Source organism: Brienomyrus brachyistius, chromosome 2, assembly GCF_023856365.1.
Source record: "Brienomyrus brachyistius isolate T26 chromosome 2, BBRACH_0.4, whole genome shotgun sequence".
In the NCBI taxonomy this organism is placed as follows: Eukaryota; Metazoa; Chordata; class Actinopteri; order Osteoglossiformes; family Mormyridae; genus Brienomyrus; species Brienomyrus brachyistius.
This window is the reverse complement of record NC_064534.1, coordinates 26,542,659-26,561,442: the sequence shown is the minus strand read 5'-3', so window position 1 is coordinate 26,561,442 and position 18,784 is coordinate 26,542,659. Positions and strand designations below refer to the sequence as shown.

The 18,784-nt window shown below is 44.0% G+C and overlaps 1 protein-coding gene across 1 annotated transcript in view; it reads right to left on the bottom strand.

Annotated features, from left to right (window-relative positions):
- Positions 1–18,784, bottom strand: part of iqgap2 (IQ motif containing GTPase activating protein 2) — a 50,727-nt gene that overhangs the window by 16,352 nt on the left and 15,591 nt on the right. The window contains exons 3-17 of the mRNA XM_048998935.1: positions 11,416–11,572; positions 10,383–10,460; positions 8,932–9,008; positions 6,907–6,974; positions 5,739–5,852; positions 5,346–5,524; positions 4,995–5,082; positions 4,318–4,481; positions 4,090–4,177; positions 3,306–3,469; positions 2,799–2,959; positions 2,245–2,369; positions 1,136–1,299; positions 427–517; positions 19–186 (exon numbers count right to left, since the gene is read on the bottom strand). Of these exons, the coding sequence (XP_048854892.1) occupies positions 19–186; positions 427–517; positions 1,136–1,299; positions 2,245–2,369; positions 2,799–2,959; positions 3,306–3,469; positions 4,090–4,177; positions 4,318–4,481; positions 4,995–5,082; positions 5,346–5,524; positions 5,739–5,852; positions 6,907–6,974; positions 8,932–9,008; positions 10,383–10,460; positions 11,416–11,572 (1,886 nt within the window). The remainder of the gene's footprint in view (positions 1–18; positions 187–426; positions 518–1,135; positions 1,300–2,244; positions 2,370–2,798; positions 2,960–3,305; positions 3,470–4,089; positions 4,178–4,317; positions 4,482–4,994; positions 5,083–5,345; positions 5,525–5,738; positions 5,853–6,906; positions 6,975–8,931; positions 9,009–10,382; positions 10,461–11,415; positions 11,573–18,784) is intronic.

The following is an 18,784-nucleotide window of genomic DNA, read 5'->3' as shown; positions in this document are numbered from 1 at the left end:
CTTCAAGTTAGACGGTACCTTCTGTAGTGTTGAGTGCCTGCCTCTGGGCAAGGTTGGAGTGGTATGTGTCTGCACACTCCACCAGCACCCCCCTCAGGCCCGCGCTGGGACACTGAAGAGCTTGTAGGCAGCCCTGGGCGTCGCCTTCGGATGCCTCCCGGTTGATGACCGCGACTGCCTTCGCCACTGCGGCAAAGAAACGAGAGGCAGGGCATGAGACGATCCCTCACTTCAAGTCTCAGCTGCAGGCTACACCTCTCCACATTTAGCATGTCAGGCCTTCAAGCCTCCGGGGCTGAGTGCAGCAAAGGGAGAACAAAGTTGATTTGAAGCAGACATGAAAGATTGTAACCCATCTTTCCTAGATGGAAAGAGCTAGTTTCCCCCTTCTGAGATGATCTCCCCCATATTTAGCCAGCAACCTACATCTCAAGGCCTCCTCCTCATCCTTGTTCGCAGTCACGATTCCATCCTGGATCTGGTCCAGCCACAGGACGGCTGACTCATCTCCGGAACTCTGCAGGGACACACAGCAACAGAGATGTCTGCTGCCCACACAAACCCATAGCACTAGTGGGCTGAGACAATAACAACAACCCTAACCCTAATTTCCGACTGCAATCTGTGGGACTGCATTAAACAGCGCATGCTATCTGACGCTCTTATTCAGTATTTAGCAACATATGACTCCTCTGGGTGGTGAGTGTGCTGTCCAAACACACACAACTTCCTGGAACGTGTTTATAAGCAATGCTGATTCACAACAATTTGTGGTAAAGTACCTAACCAGCTTCACAGACTCTAGAAAGCTTCTCAGCTCCTAAGTATAATTTTATTATTATATTTATTGACTAGTTTTTATTTATATAGTTTATGCCCAATAAATCAACCAAATTGTGGAAAAATTTTATTAAGATTTTATTAAGCTTAATTAAGCAATGAGCAGACCCTTTGTGTCCAACTTTGGGGACAGAGATCAGTGTGTGTCAGTATCCCTGGAGGAGTTGGGGTTAAAGGTCTTGATGTTAAAGCCAAATGATGTGATTAGTCCACAGGATTGAACCTATGACCTTCCAAAGACAGACCTAGCACTGTAACCAGCAGGGCTATACATCTGGCCCCGGTAAGAGCCTACCTTGCATATTTGTTTTTTGGCATGCTGAAGAACATCATGATAGTGTTTGGCAAGGGAAGGATTGACCCCATGCAGCTTAGCAGTGGGTAACAGTAGTGCAGACAGAGTCTGTTCTGGATCTCCAGCATCCAGGGCTTCATTGATCTGAGTTATTGCAATGATTCCTAAAGCAGAGAAAAAGAAAAAAATTGAGATATCCTGCTGAGGCAAAAAGAAGAACTCTACCAAATTGTTTACCTCACATAAGGTGTATATACTCAGCAGGCAGATAATTAAGTACACCTGTTAGTTAGAAAGAAAGACAGCCCGATTTTCCAAAAAGTGAGTCGTGTGGCCGAGATGGAATAGATACAGCACACAAACCAGATCAAGAGGATGACTTACTGACGGCTAAACATCAGAATGACTAAGATGCATAACGTAAGTGATTTTGAAAGTGGTGACACTGCTGGTGGAAGGCGTGCTGGTTCCAGTATCTCAGAAACAGCCACCGTCTTAGAATTCTCATACACTGTAGTGTCTAGAGTTTACGTTACAATACAAAGAAAGAGGTCAGAGCAGAGTGGCCAGAGCCTTTAGAACTAATGGAAAGGCCACGAGCTTAAAAACAGCAGTTCTGTGGGCAATACTGGGTGCTACACGCTGCCAGCTAGTGTATATTCATTCATAATTTAGATTAGGAGCACGCTACAGAACAATGCTTCATCTCTATGTATGGTAACAAATACCTATGACAATGGCACGAGGTCATATTCTGTAAATGAACTATCAACTTTCATGCTATTAAATGTCAATCGTGTACATTTGGCAAGACCATCAAGGAGTACGTGAAACTAACACTAATGGCCGAAAGCAGAAGCTGTGGAAGCTAATAGCCCTTTTTCAGCTCATAACATCTATTAACTGGAATGTTGTTGTGGATGCAGCCCAGCCTTATGCGCTGTGCTGCCTGTGACAGGCTCCAGTAACCCCACTACCCCAACCCTGACCAGGATAAGCGGTTGGAAGCATACATTTTGGCAGGGAAATGATGAGGACATATACACACTTTACAGGGAACAGCAGGCTCTTGAAAACCACCGTCCAAATAATGGTGCCTGAATACTCACGCTTGTGCTCGTCCTCAACCTGCATGTTGACCATATCGATGCCGCCCTGCATGTCATTCCAGGTGAGAAATTCCTGCCCCTTCGCTGCGGCATCAGACTTCATGGTGATCAAGTGGTCCGAGTACCTGATGCCAGAAAAGCCATCTAATAATTTAGCATTTCTTTATAGAAAGCAGTGACAGAGCACCCCCTGCTGGGGGCACAGACTGTGCCAGGCGTCAAAGCCGAAAGTGCTTTTTGCTGCTCAGTTGGAGGCAGGTCAGTAAATACCTTAAGAAATTAACACAATATATCATAGTCTGCTCCTATTACTGTGCAACCTTTCTCAATGTCACATGGTAATTCATATCCTATTTGTTCAGTTAATGTAAAATCTTTTTAAAAGACTAATGGAAAAGCAGGACAAAAGCACCTTTTAGGTCTTGGACTCGAGCAAAAATTAATTGAAAACTAGAAGAGGGTGGCCACTCTTTCTGCACCTAAGGGGGGCATTGTTGTGCCTCCTGAAACTCCGTCTGGCTACTACTTCACACTTGAGAGCCCTTATCCTTCACCTCTGAAGGTTGTCGTGGTCCAGCTTGCTGAAGCCCAGAGGCAAGTCGCTTAGCTGCTCGATCACGGCCTGCTGGTCCTTGGTGTCAAGGACCTCGTTCAGCACGGCCACCGCTGACAGCATCTCCACAGCGACAGACAACTCGTCATATCCCAGGTTTACCTGCACACATGGGAGTAATGGTAGGAAACCATTCCATACCAGTGTCTGGGCTAGCCCAGTGGGCGAGAGTCCCTAAGAAGTAGCCAAATAATTGGGAGGGGTCATGACATGATTTTATGAAAGTGATCATCCATCCACCAACCTGTCTGTCTGTCCTTAGTAATATTTATCTGGAATTGTATTTTATCAAGATGGTTGTGATACTTCACTAGTAGTTTTTTTTTTTAGGGTCTCCAGGCAAAACGTTTGAGAACCACTGTGCTAAAGGGAGGGATTTAGAAAGTGGGGATGAGCATGATGGTGGTGAATGTAAAGGGGGGGGGGTGACACCGGCAAGAAGGGGTACCTGTGGGTTCTGCCTCTGCAGGGTGAAGAGCTCAGACTGGTACAGGCTGGCGGCAGACGGGTACACGGCAGGCATCTGGGCCTCGGGCTTCTGCAGCTCCTCCATGGTTTCGGCAGAACTTCCCCGCCGGATCGCAGCATTGATGGCGTCGACAGCTATTTGTTCTGTGTGACGACAAACCAGCCACTCATCCGTCACTCCTCCTCGGCCACAGAACAGCTTCTCAAATGCTGGATGCATCTTTACTATTGTTTGCTGGTACTAATGTAAGTCATTGATATTGATAACAAACGTATTAAATACAGGGCAACCAAACAGAATCCTAAAAATCCTAAAAATGACAGCTTCCATACATACGCACATACACAGTTAAAACTTAGCAAGTTAGCATTCTTGCTAGCTTGCCACCTGTACCTCGGTTATTCTTCCTTTTAGTTTCAATACATGTTCTCTATATGAGCAGAAAGTACAAAGGAATGTACAGTACGATGAATAATAAAGGCGGAGCTGAATCTTGCAGAGTGCAAAAATTACACAAAGTTATTTTAGGGAACAGCATAAATACACCAGAAACCACCAAATGGGAAACATCCAGCATAATGTAGAAACCCTGACCATTTGGACAAATGAATAAAGTGCATAATAAAGTTTTAGGTGTGTGTTTGCATGTGTGGGCGTGTCTATGTGTGTGTGTGTGTGTGTGTATGTGTGTGCTTGTTTTACCATTTGTGGTGCACAAATCAGTGACTACTGAAAGCATAAAAGGAAAAAGAAAGAATCTTACTTTGTTTCTCAGCCTCCGCAGCGTCATTACAGGAGCTCACCACCTGCTGGATCTCCTCCCTCGTCAGCTGTATCGGCCTGCCAGAGTCCTGCCGGAAACAGAGACACAGACCGATCCTCACACACAAACACCGTCACCAGCATCAGCAACAGCGTCAAAGGTGAGGGCACGGGGTAAACAGACACATACAAGGGTACAACCCTGCCTCGAGCTTTCGCTGCCCCTTACCTGGACCTTGTGATCCCTGAAGGAGATAAAGTGCTTCAGATAACAGTTGGAGTTGGCATCCACTACTCCCAGAAGGCCCAGTCCTGGTGCCCTGAGACTGGCTAGTATGGCCGCCTCGTCCCTGGCAGCAATGGCCTCATTAACTTTTCGCACTGCAACCTGAGCTGAGGTGAGCAAGGCAACAGAGTCCATTAAGAACTGAACTGAGTTCATCTATCCTAATCTATTCTAAACTGTCTTCTATTTTTCATTTACTACCATTAACTTGTGCCGAACTGCACTGACTATAGAGCGGAACAATTCAGCTTGAGGGATGCAGTGCAGCAGTTTTCCAGCTAAAGCAGCTTAGGGTCCTTGCACACGAGGGCAGATTTAACCAAACCAATGAATGCCTGGGCGGAAATAACATGGAAACTGGGTCAGCCATTACGGCAAAGATCAGGGCTGTTACATAGTGTTACACATTTCATTTACTTAAACAGTACTTGGTGCAAAACTGCAGAATTATTAGCTACTCAGAACAACACCCTTCTAGCGCACAGTGTAAGAGTAGAATCTGGGCGGAGCAGTAAGTGGCAGCCACTGTGCTGTAGTCTGTCTACACTCAACTCAAGCTAAGAGTCTGAGTTTTATTGAGGTACAAACTGCGGGTACCAGTTTTCTGGGGCAGTACTTACTGTTCACTAAGTTAACGTTGCTCTGGATCTCCGAATGCGTCAGTAATTCTTCATAAACATCTCTCTCCTCAGTTGCCAAAGAATTCCTCTAAAGAAAGACCAAAAATCATTTTATTTTTAGGTTAATAAAGTGACCAATCATTGCATAAATACTATCTCTCTCTCTCTCTCTCTATATATATATATACACACACACACACACACACACACACACACACACACACACACACACACACACACACACACACACACACACTATTAGCATGTGGAGTAAACACAGCATAAGGAAGGACTAAGATCATGAAGAGACTAGAGAACTTCGGCCATTTCTGCAGCAAAGTCTATAATTACCGTTCCTGAGGACTGGTTCTCCTTGCTTCTCTTGGCCTGGCCCAGTATGTCCTGGTACTCCTGACACAAGGCATCCTGCGTCTGCAGCAGCCTGGCGTTGGGGTTAGCCAGAGCCTTGAACGTGGCCTCAGCCTGGCCCCTGTCTATGGCCTCGTTGATGGCGATGACGGCGGCGTGCCCTAACGAGACAGGAATCGGGATTAGAGGGATTCCTTTCAAGCCAAATTGGAAGCAGTCTGGGTACAGCTCACATAGCAAAACCTGGCATCCAGGCTCAACTTTTTCCATATATTATTAAAAGCAACCATGTCTCCAAAATCAGTCAAATGATAATGAAGTAGCGTAAGGCCTCCTTCAGGGAAAATGCTCAGTAAAGAGAAGAGGTTTGTTTACATGCAGCTTCGTCCACAGAAAGCTCATTGGCCAGAATCCCGCCGATCTTGTTGAAGGCTGGCATGTGGAGGCCGTACTTCTCCAGCTCCCTGCGCATGTTGCTAATCTCCTCCTCTGTGGCAATAAGGAAATTACACAAGAAGCGATTAAATGATTCCAGTGATGCCTCATGAGTCAAACCCTATAATAGCCGCAGCACACCATGGATAATGTTGCTAGGCGAGGGTTTTATAAAAGTTCACATAAATAAGGATAAAGTTACATAAATGTTAGTTGGGAAGTGATTTTTAAGGAACAAAGAGCATATACAGTGGCACAATAAATAGATTGCCTGCATTCACGTCCAAAAACATCAACACTCAACAGTCGACGATAAAGTATAAATACCTTAAGTGTGAATAACAAAATCTTATATAATCAGGAAATCATGAAATACAAGACGGAGGACACCCTCCGAAACATAAACTCCAAACCTGAGGCCATTCATCTGTTGCACCCTCACAAGTTTTGTGCCTCTACCATGGTATCAGCTATTAATGTGCATTTTTGAAACAACAAGTAATTACTTGCCAGAAAGCAGGTAATTAGCTGTTATTACCCCCTACTGGGATCATTAATCATGCACACAAAAACACACACACTATATAAAGAGGAGTCTGTTATTATAATACCAAAAAGCAAAATGTCCCCTGAGGGTCCGTCAGTCTTGGATTACTGTTCATTCTCTAAACAGCCATGTCATTATGTCACCTGCTTAGTGATGAATCCCTCTCAGTATTTAATAATAAGGCTGCACATATTCTGCTACACGGCTTTCTCTGTAGAGCACTTTCTGCTACAGTGTCTGCATATATCAATAGTGAATTGGAATTAAAAAAATGGAGTAGTGATACTTTATTAATCCCCATGGGGAAACCGTGTCTTTGCCTATCCCATCTCTCTCTCCATGTGTCACAGACACATTTACACTTGAGAGGAAGCTTGGGGATCACAGTGAGGGACAGCCAGAGTCCAGCACACCTGGAGAAACTGGGGTTAAGGGCTCTGGCCAAGGGCCCAACGGCAACATCAGTCTGCTAGCCCCAGGATTCAAACTGGCAACCTTCCAATCGCAAGCAGAGAGTCCACATTCCATCCCACAACAGAAAAATTTTTGTCGACCTCTTACCTGTGAAGTCTACTTTGCCTAAAAGGTTTTGGATCTGCGGAGCGATTCCCAGTTTGTGAAGATATAAACTGAAATGGCAAAAAAGCACCTTGTTTTATAATCATACTGTAAAAGACTGCGATTGATATAGCAAATTCTTTTTACAGCAAATGTTCTATAGTACATTAAAACATTTAAATCAAGAGTGATCACATTTCAAATGCTGGTCATAACAAAATGCCACTGGACACAGCAGAGAATTATCATCATTAGATCATAAAGTGAAAGACAGAGGGCTGGTAAAAATGACAGGACCTCTTTGCATTTGTAGCACAACTTTCCAGAAGGGGGCAGTGTTCAGAAAGCACTACTCACCCTGTCTAAAACACAAAAAGTTTATCCATTCTAAGTAGTTTCCATGCACTTCTACAAACAGTACTGTAAACTGCGTTAAAATTTAATGCCCGTGCTGGTATTCTGTAAATGCAAATTAATTATTTAGAAGCTAGCAGGTTATTTTTTAAGGTTTGAATGCATGACAAAACATAAGCCATGATGCCTGCATAATACCTTTGAACCCTGCGGATGGAAGCAAAAAAACAGATCAATAGTGCTGAAGTTTACCATCAGATCTGGCTTCACTGCAGGCCAGTTGTGTAACTGCTTACTCTACAGAGAGGGATCTGGGCCACATGTGGCCGAAACTCGCACTGCAAAGGGCTTCAGTGAGAATTTTGTCTAATCTGACTTCACTGAAAAATACCCCAGACACACACGGCACAAAACCTTGCAACTGCCGTGAAAACATTTTCTTTTAATTTGGGCTCCTGTTTTCCCTCCGCTATCCTCCCATGTAGTGTGGGAGATAACGGACATTATTGCCACCATGGGGTTAATTAACAAATGAGCTACTTAAACTGTACCCCACTTACTGCCAGGCCTAGCTTCATCCGGCACACCTACGCACACCTACGCGTAACCCAAACCGCACATTAAACTTGGTTACAGCTCCAGTGACGGGCCTCCGTCCGCTTTTCAAACAGCCACCAGGTGGTGGAGTGCTTTCGTCTTTGTCACCAGACTGCGGACCTGGATCTTTTCCCACGTCTCAAAACGTGTCGAACGTTCACAATGTGCAGCACGCATTGGTCTGCGGATCCTCCGCTATTTTCAGTGACAACGGAAACCGTGAGATTCAGACTGCATGTTTCCAGCTAGTTACACGGAGGGAGGTGAGGCAACTCAGCTCTGTGCCTGATAAACACCAAGAGGAAGACGGGGCCATTCGGCAGGAAGTGACAATAAACGCAAAAGGAAGAATGGCTTCCATTTCAAGGGCAGCCACATGTTCTTCTATCTGATGAGACTAATGTTAACGTTAAAACCCTTGAAGTAAATGACTGCAATTCAGGTCATCAAAGAATTCAGACCAAAATACTACAGTGAAATATCCAGCACCATAAATGATTGAAATCTCATCAATAAAACAGGTAGCCTAGGGAAAAAAGTGAAGTACTGATTTTTAACGTATATACTTTAGGTACATAACTATATTTTGTTGAACGGATTTAATAAAGATTCATAACAACAGAGGGTGGACAAAATAACAGAAACACCATATTAATATCAAGGAGCTAATAAGGGGAGGGGAGGGGAGGGGGGGGGGGGGACCCACCCTAGTCTTTAGCATGTGCTGCTGTGGCTTTTCTGACTGTTCCCGACACATTAAATAATCACTAAATTTGTGACACATACATCTGACCTCTTTGAAATTCAAATTACCTCATCTTGCATTTAAAATACAAATATGAAAGGGGAGACATTTATATTTTTTTCATCTTTTATATGTGACACATAAGGCTAACTGACATTTTAATTGATACGACTCATGTCTAATTGTGATTTGGTTCAAAATTAAAGTTTTCTTTCACGTCAGATATTCTCTCCACATTCTGTAGGTCTAAACCAGCCACCTGTAATCTATGTAGCCATCAGCCGGCGAGGGCACAGTCAGAACGCAAACGTTAAATGCCGTCCTTCTCTTACCTTAAAGCATGTATACAGTATATCACCTTAGGCATGTTTTTCCGGTCATACACATCTGTTGTTTCAGGATAGAATATCTGCAAGGGAAACACCCACCAGTCATTAATCAGTTATGAACCATCAAACTGCAGCTGGACATGTTCTCATCATCACTGAATGAGGTAACTGCGTTTCATTTTTCACATTCTGCAAAAACAGAAATATTTCCATAAAGAGCAGCAGGCCAACAGTTCTCCTTTCATGGGCGGAGCTTCAACGATTATGCCGCTTTTCCACGGCCACCAAGAACCGAAGCCGTGCCTGAGCCGCACCACAAACTGGCAGTTTTCAATCGTAAAGTATGCAAGTTGTACCTGAGCGTGACCTAACTGAGCTGGTTGCATCACCACCATCAAACTGGTCAGAATGCACAAAGAAACTGGTGTTCTGTGCATGGATTATCCAAAGGACAAAGCATATATTCTATATATTATTCATTATTAGCAGTATCACACATCGCGATGCATTAGCGAATGCTAATTCCACTAGTGTCTGATGGTAATATAACAACAATTGTCACAGATGTGCTAGAAAATTAGGTAATTAGCACACGCAATAAATCATGATGTACATTGTGTGAACAGGAAATATTCGCTTCTTCGGTTTTACATCACTGTCACTCTCCAAACCTGGCAACACTTTTATCGACCCTCCTGCAGTGGAAAACCGAAGCTGTAACTATACTCTCTCCTTGCGGTACGGGATGGGTGCGGGTCAGTTCCGATATGCCAGTGGAAAAGCACCATTAGTCAGATACTTATCAGCAGTTCTACTCTGTTCATTTTAAATACCCATTATAAAAACTTCTATGATAAGAGGACTGACATACGGTGCAAAACTATCATTTCCAACCTGATAGCTATCCAGCCCCCCAGCCGCTTTCCCAGCTGTTTTCTCCCAGTACAATCCCAGGCCAGATCGGCCGTTCCCACTGTGAGCCTGCCAGCTAATGCCAACTAATCTAGTCAGTGTCCACATATGGATGAAACAGCTGTGGTAAGACTTGCAAAGGTGTGTTTACAATGAAAACAAAGAATGGAGTTCACACACACATCTGGGACTAAGAAGGGGTTCGAGTCTGTGCTCATGACCAGGTTACCAGTTAAAATCCTGTGGATGGCAAGATTATGTGACCATTGCATCCTTGAGCAAAGCCCACGTCCAGTCGCCCCGGAGATGCTGGACACTGGCAGACTGTGCTGTGATGCCCCAAACTAGCTCTCACCTACATGTCAGTGTTTCTCATGGAGAGCAAAACAAGGCAGGTGAAAACTACCCAATTTCCCCACGGGGATGGATAAAGTATCACTCTTTGAAATGCATAACTGATTCTGTACTGCAGTTCTCCTGTCTGCTATCTGCCTCTCAGGGCTTAGATTCAGTAGTATAGCATGACACACGGGTGTCCCTACCTTGGGTAGCCCCACTGTTTCCATGGCGTTCAACCACTGCACTGTGTTGTCCGTGTGCCGGAAGTGAAGGCCGGAGCGCTGGGGGGAAAACACAGAGCATGCCTGACTGGGAGGCCGTGCACCACTCACATGGGCCAGTAGGGGGAGAACAGATGGCAAACCAAAAACAAACAAACAGCGACAGAAGAACCACCAACCTAACTGTAGTGTCTTTGCAACCCACAACTACTAAACCAGTGGTATCAGTTTTCTGGCAAGCAACTAGTACATCTTTTGGTTAGTTTTGTACTACATTCAGCATTAGTAACAAATAAGCTCTAATCTTAATTGCCGACTTATTTTAAAAAATAAGCCACATTATGTCGATTATGATAACAATGCTTATTGTACAGCTGCAGAGGCCAGCTCTCGGAGGGTGTGTGGGTGCGTAAGTCAATGTTTGCGGGGGGGGGGGCGGTGGATTTCATTTAGCAACCGCTGTGTCAGCCTAGCTCTAGCAGCTGGAAACCATACAGAAGGAGCCGTCTGCAGGAAGTGGGATATCAAGTGAAGGAGAAGAGGGAGATTATTGCCGAGGCTTCCTGACTACAACTGGCCCACAGAGCCCACACCAGAGGCCTGCTGGCTGGTGTGACCCCGTCAGGGCACACCCAGCGGCGTGCTACACAGAAACCGTGTGTAGCACTTCACTTCCCATTAATCCTGCTTCTCAGCCGAACAGGGGGCCTTCAAAATATGTAGTTATTGCCAAAGTATCTTCACACACTGATTGCAGCTTTTATTACGGGTCGGGCACTTGGATGTGCAGGATGCATATTATAGTCTGTTATTAACCTAATTGTATTTGCAGTGTGATAACCAGACTGATCTCTGTTTCTTTTTTCTTAATGGCCCCTTTCTGCTGTTTGGACCGTCTGGTTCATGTTGTTGTGAGCTCATCATGTTACAGAATCGCACTGATGAAACAATATGACTTAAGTCAGGAATGAGGTCATAATGTGTTTTTTTCGCCCCCCCCATTCAGGCTTCGTACCTTGTAACGCGACTGGTCCCTGTCATAGATCTTCTTTTCAGATACATTCTTGGGGGCAAAGAACTTGGCCAGCTTGCTGAGATAGACGCCATTGCGCAACCCTTCCTCCAGCTCCGTGGTGGGGGGCAGCTCCTCTTCCACGCAGGCCTCCATCCACCTGAGGTAACAAACAGACAATGGGGACATTCTGCTGCCAATCCCTCCCCCCTTTTTACTGGCAGCTCTGAGAACAGATCTGAGTAGCTGAGCACCAAAACAGTGACTTCATACTGTGTATCATTACAGAGGAGTCAGACGCGTGTTGTTCTGAGACCACTGCATAGGATGGAAGGAACGTCCATCTAGATGAAATAGCTTCATCAACGCCATATCTGATCTGTCCTATATCTGATTTATTTGCAGTGAAATAACAGATGCTCAAATGCTTTCAAATTTCAAAACAATTCAGACTTGTACTAAAGGCAACAGAAGGTGATGGAGTTAACTATCTGCGCTTCTCCTTACTCTCATTGTTAAACAAGCCAGAGGAACCTCTGCAAGTCTGACCTCAGATATCAAGATGGCTGCACCCTTCATCAACAAAAGTAAAAGATACAGATATAGTTATATACTGTTTATTAGCACGTATGTGTTATTTGTGTCAAATTGAATTGGTCGTAAATACACTACTGTCCAACCGCTATCTATGGACTTGTTGCTACGGTAATGCGTTATCAACAACACATATTGCTAACAATGAACCTGGCTAGAACTGGCATTGCTAAATGGCTTTCTGACTTCTTGAACACGGTTATCTCGGTTATTCCCAGCATCGACCTCTGAGGTAAGTGGAACTCAGCCATAGCACCCTTTGCAAAAACATGGGAATGGTCGTACCAACACCGAAGTGAGGACACAGTGCCTCTGCCGAGATCTCTAGCGGCAACAACACGACAGGCTAAACTTGATGTTAGCCTGCCCTGCTGACTTCTAGTGGAAGTCATAGCGGCTTGAAATGGCATCATCCTACTAATGAGATGTAGCCACTAGGAGGCCAAAGAAGGTCATGTGAAGCTCATTGCTCCATGCTGTGAAATCATTTAGGCTAATCGCTAATTGAGGTCATTGATCCTGCCCACTACTGGTGAGAAAGCTGACCAACACAGTGACAGTCAAAGAGCCATTCGATTACAGTGAAATGCTTCCCCATGCCGTAAGCTAATAACACCAATAATATTGCCACCCTCCAGCCAGGCCCCCATTCAGCCACTCAACTAGGTGAAAGGAAATCCCCCAGTTACAAAAAAAAAACAGTGATGTAAAGCAGGTGCAGAATCAATGAAAATAAAACTGGATTCACAATCCAACCACTTCTCAGCCAGTCTTAGCAACAGCTCATACTGATTTTCCACATGAACTACTGAACAACTTGGCAGAAATATGTTCAGCCTATTAAACATTAACAAAGCATGTCAGTTTCAGTGGAGTAATGTATTAACCAACAGGCCTAGCATAAGTAGTCACGACTGCACTAGTTTATTTCCCTTTAACAGATATCAGCCGTGTGTTTACGCGTTGCTACATCCCACCAGTGACGCATGGCATCAAAGTATCAGCTACTACCTAAACATTTACCATTTGGTGACTCAGCCAGTTTATCAAAGCCTTTTACAGAAAGTGCTGTGTGGAATGGGGGAGATGGCCACTCGACTGTCTTACAAGGTGTCACAGAAAACAATTCGTACTCATTAACACAGCAGAATATTTCTCATGAAGACCTATTATTAAACATAGCAAGTGAAAGTTGTCCATGTTCACGTAGCCTTTTCTAGGTTCCCTTTATTCTGACTGTCTGTTGCAGTGCAGTAGGAAACACAAGCAAGAAATATTATGATAGCCATCTGTCAAAATGTGGTTTGATGGAATGTGCAAAGCATAAGAAACTGCTTAAGCATGGAAGGCACTAATAAATTGGTAACTTGACCACAGAAGTGGTAAATTTCACTGCAAGGCAGAGGACTTCATCCTAAGGTGGAGGGCTGTGGATCTACAGCCACCTGAGATTCATGCATGCATGTCGTACTGAGGAAGTGAAAGCTGAGTTGGTAGTGTGACTTCCAATAAACATGGCTGCGTGGTCGGAGGGAGCTTTGTGGACTGGTGTGGAGTGAAGAGCATATAGAAACAAGATCTTCCACTCATTATTATATTCTGAAATTGGCAATGACTTTTGTAAGCCAGCCATATAACAGGGGGCAACTGTTGTATTTAGGTACTATTTGGGAGATTGACAACAAATTGCATGGCAAGCTAATTAGATATATTATTTGAAAATATATTATATATAAAGAAAGCGAAAAACACCACAGTACCTGAGCATACTGCCACATACCTGGGCCCCTAAATAGGACAGCCCTCTGCGTCTGGACAAAAGCTCGGGTTCCAGCCCGAGAAAGATTCACTCCTTTCATTGAGGGCGGGGGTCAGACAGATTCAGAGGGTTCTTGAAAACCCAAACACGAAGCCACTGTGGTGAGCTTCGCCATGCTGGGACAACAGGGCATTGTTGTGGCACCTACACTGGGACAGCTCTTCAAATGCCAGTATTTGGGCGGGCAGTTTGCAAGGCTGCCTTACTGCGCTTGGCTAATTTGAGCAGTTATGCTAACAAACAACATTATTTTTTTCCCCAACGTCAATAAGTACACCCATGAGGCAGCTGGTGGTGCAGCTGCTAAAGAAATAAGAATAATTAATAGGTATAAAGAGCAAGGCATTTAGCCAGACATGCTTCATTACATTGCCAGCTGAGTAAATTACTTTAAGTTGTAAGCTGTATTCAAGCAATTTGCATAGAGATGTTTGTCAGGCAAACAATCACCAAAAAACAAGGTATGAAAGTTCATTTTAAAAAAAGAGGTAATCATGTAGGACAGGGGTATTCAACAAAAAATTTAAAGAGGTCCGATTCGAGAGAATTTCTTGAAGCAAAGGTTCAAAAGATCATAATGTCTAACTATTGAGTGTGATATATATTGAAGTAACCTATTAGTCGTATCAACATTGTATGTAATCAATACCTGACTGTCAAATCAATTCAAAAACTTTTTGACAATATTTATTGTAACGGGACATAGATCTTCGGCCAGCTGGCTGGAATGAGGTTTTCTGTTCTAGATGTCTGCACATATATGTGACAGTTCTTACCTTGTAAATAGTCTGCTATTGTATTTAACTGTGTGAATACACTTTTGACGTAGCTAATTTTAGGGTTTATAATGGAATAATATAGATTTGTAAGATTTCCTGGAAGATTTCCTGCGTGAGTCTGAAAGCGTGATGCCAGATGCATGAGATTTGGATTTGGATGACGTTCATCGGCGTGCGAAACGGCGGTTCTAATGCTAAACTGCTACCGAAAAGACTACAAACGCTACGCCAGTTGACATAGAAGCTCCCCGTCAGCTTTTAAATCGCAACTTTCTGTTTTGGCTATCGACCCGGGTCCGTATGGGACAGCTTCTGGATCCAGACCCAGACCGTGGTCTGCCTGTTACTGACCTCTGGATGTAGGTGATACATCACTAACCGGGGAAAACGTAACACCATCTGAAGATGATCAGACTATCAAATACTCAGGCAAGCTCAATTTCTGGAAAGTTGCCTTTTATGTCATTGTAAATGCCATCGCAACTTAAAGACTAGGGCAGAAAGGCATCCAGCAATCATAACTGTTGTTGGCGGAAAAAAATATGTATAACAATCAAATGATAAAAAGACAGGAAGAGGCCAAAAATCGTCCTGAAGCCGAGGAGATGAGAGCAAAGAGTGAGCGGCTCAGTAATATGTCACACATTACAGGAAGTCCAAAAGTGTGATACATCATTTATCATAACTTGAGGATAAGCACTGAAGCTTTACGCCTCTCTGTAGTGTAACACAGACATAGGTTTTTCATGTGGAGAAGAGCCACAAGACAATCTGATCTAATAACCAGGCAAAATCAAATACTGCTGAAATGTGCCAAACAATTAACTAAAAGCAGACTTGAAATTCTGGAGGGTAAACTTGCACTCCCTGCACTGACCAGTGCACCTGCACAGCTAAGAAGTCTAAAACTCTGATCGTGAAGAGAACACGCAGAGAAGGTCTAGCTGCAGTTACTGCCTGTAGTATGAAATGCAGTGTTTCTAGGGAGTAGCAGTACCCTGTGTGAATTTATCTTTACTTCTACATAATAAACCCCAATGCCACTTGACCTCAGTGTTCTCATTTTAAATAAAAGACTTGACAATGGTTTTGACCGAAGGACAAATCAACTACGCTGCATGTTCTAGACTTGAATGACCATCCAATCCTTAACAGTTTTCCAAAGTTGAGCCCTTTACATCCCAACAGATGGGGCTGCCATACAATGGCCCTGAAATGCAAAACGAATCAATAAAATGTACAAATATTAATACAAAAACATTAAATATACAGAGGGCAGCATGGTGGCGTAGTGGTTAGCACTGTGGACTAACACCGCTTGGAGCAGCGTGTGAGTCTCCACTGTGGCTTCATGTGTGTGGAGTTTGCACGTTCTTCCCGTGTCGACTCTGGGTTTCTTCTGGGTACTCCAGCTTCCCCCCACAATCCAAAAATATGATGAGATTAACTGGAATCATCAAACCGTCCGTAGGTGTGAATGGTGTGTGAATGTGCCCTGCGATGGGTTGGTGCCCCATCCTGGGTTGTTCTCTGCCTTGCGCCCATAGCCTCTGGGATAAGCTCCTTTCTGTGTAAAATATACAAAAAATATACACTCCAACCTGGCCCTTCTCTGTTTCTCAGTGATTCCTCTTGCTTTATGGAACTTCAGTCCTGCTTCTAGGAGCCTGACACGAACTGTGCACTTCACACCTGCACTTAATCTTTCCCGTTCTCTTTGAAGTTCACTTGATGTCACCCTATGATTCATGAGGTGCTGCCGGATAAGTTGAGGGTCATCTCTGACATCAGAAAGAAGCTTCTGCCCTCTACTAGGCTAGTTTTTCGTCATTCCCAGTGTCTCCTGCTTCACATTGTTCTTGTGTACTGCTGTCTTAGAAATGTTGAGCCTGAAAGCAGGTTACCGCTTAGTGTATCATTCTGCCAGCAGAACCACGATTAAACCAGGATTTAAAAATGCAAATTCATAAAAAATATGAAGTCGCCTTTCCAGAGCTGTACATGAAGTTAAGGAATTTAGCTGTTTTTTCAACTATCAATTTTATTTATTTGTTGCTACCACCAATCATACTTATATTAAGTCTATTTCATCAACACATCAAGAGCTGCTGCTCAGCCTAATTAAGGATTTTGCAATTAAGTGGGTGAGTTTCATGAACGTTCAGGGTCTATACCAACAAGGCCAGTGACAGACAACAGATCAAAATCCCACAATGCCAGAGAGAATGACTTGATTGTTTTTTTTTTGTGCATTCTTAATGTTTTTTTGTCTTCTTAATGTCTATTTTGCACTTCCGGGCCACCGTATTGGCAGAACCCCTGTTCACTCAGTGTACAGGTTTTACCTAATGAACTCCATAAGGATATACAAAAGTAATGCATTCACTTACAATTAGCTGACATCCCACATTGTTGGTACAAATGAAATAACGGTCTCTGGAATGTCAAAGCTCTGGGGAGATGGAGCAGATCTTTGTCACATGATGCTTGGAAAATAGCAGGTAATATAACTCTGTGGTCTGAATAGGAGTGGGGTAACTCCTGCACACTGGTCTGTCCACCTGCACTTTATTTGTTCGTTAGTTATTTTGGTTTATAAAAAACACGTGTGTCGTTCACATGCGTGTTTCATGTAGAGCAAGACCGGATAGACAAAACTGTCTACTGTCTCACCTTTGGGATGGAATCCAGCTGTGTGTGCATGTATGTGGGTGCATATGTGTACGTGTGTGTGTGTGTGTGTGTGTGTGCATATGTGTACATGTGTGTGCATACTGTATGTGTGTGCGTGTGCATGTGTGTGTGTGCATATGTGTGTGTGAGGGTGCGTGTGTGTGTGTGTGCGTGTGTGTGTGTGTGTGCGTGTGTGCATGTGTGTGTGTGTGAGGGTGCGTGTGTGTGTGTGTGTGCGTGTGTGTGTGTGCACGTGTGTGTGCGTATATTGCATGCAAGTTTCCTCCCATAGTCCGCAAACACTAATGTTTCTAAACGGCCCTTTGTACGCGATCGGATGCATGACTTTGTTTTCTGCAGTCGGCTGGAATATCCTGAGATCCACACTCACAGAGACCTCATGCAGGATAAGCAGCATAAAAAATATATATATATGGTTGGATGGATACATGTTATTTCCATTCCGATAACTATCCTTAGCGTTTTCTAATCAAGTTTGGCAAAACAAAAATAAATGGAATTAAAACATGTGGGGAAACAAATTTAAATCAAAAGCAAATGCTTTCAAAAACTAGACAACCTTCCTGAAATCAAACAGCACTGTATGTGGGACAACCTTCCACAAAAGGTTTTCATTGCAAAGCTATGCAGCTCGGAGTCCCAGACCCTCAGATGGACCTGGGGTCGTCCATCTCTGAGCAGCCTGGAAAATTTAAACATGGATGGTGCCATTTATATATCTGTGCTATGCCTTTTAACAAGCATTTTAAAGGTTAATGATTTATCACTTGCTTTTGGCCAGTAATCCAAAGAGTCCCAGACTGCAGTCGGACTTCCCAGGACACGCGCTCACTGACGGGGAATGCGGGGTTTAGAGGACACTCCGGGAATGTGCAGACATACCTGGCTTCCCCGGGAGTGGAAAAAAAAGAGACGTCCGCCAATGGGGTCTCCCGCAATCACAGGGGTCATAAATAAAATGACAGCACAACATCGCGATGTCGCGATGACGGATATTTTAAAGAAAGACTGAAAAAGAAGGGCAGCAAATTCACGGTTCAGGTTCTTTCAGATGGTTTAAAACCGAGAAGCTAGAACCATCAGAACCACAGAGACCCAGTTGGAGAGGAGTCCTCATAACGGTGGTATCTTCAGCAGCTGGGGATGCTATATGTCAGTGATAGAGCCAAAACACTGATCTAATTAAAATCTCCAGTGGAAAAACACCCCACAGCAGAAACTCACGGCAAACTAAACATGCATCAGCAGACTGACGCACGTGGTAATTTGAGCAAACTCCTTGGTCAGTCCCTTCTTCCAGTTCTTTCAGCTAATTTGCTTTATTGGTTAGCATACACTAATTAAACCGCAGACAGCACTGCTGCTTAAGATCCCTGCTGTGGCTGTAATGAATTCTGAGTAACCCCTTCTGTTTAACAAACACACACTCGCAAGGTGGCAGACGACTGAAGATGACAAAACGTTTTCTGTTACCTGTAGGTGTCAC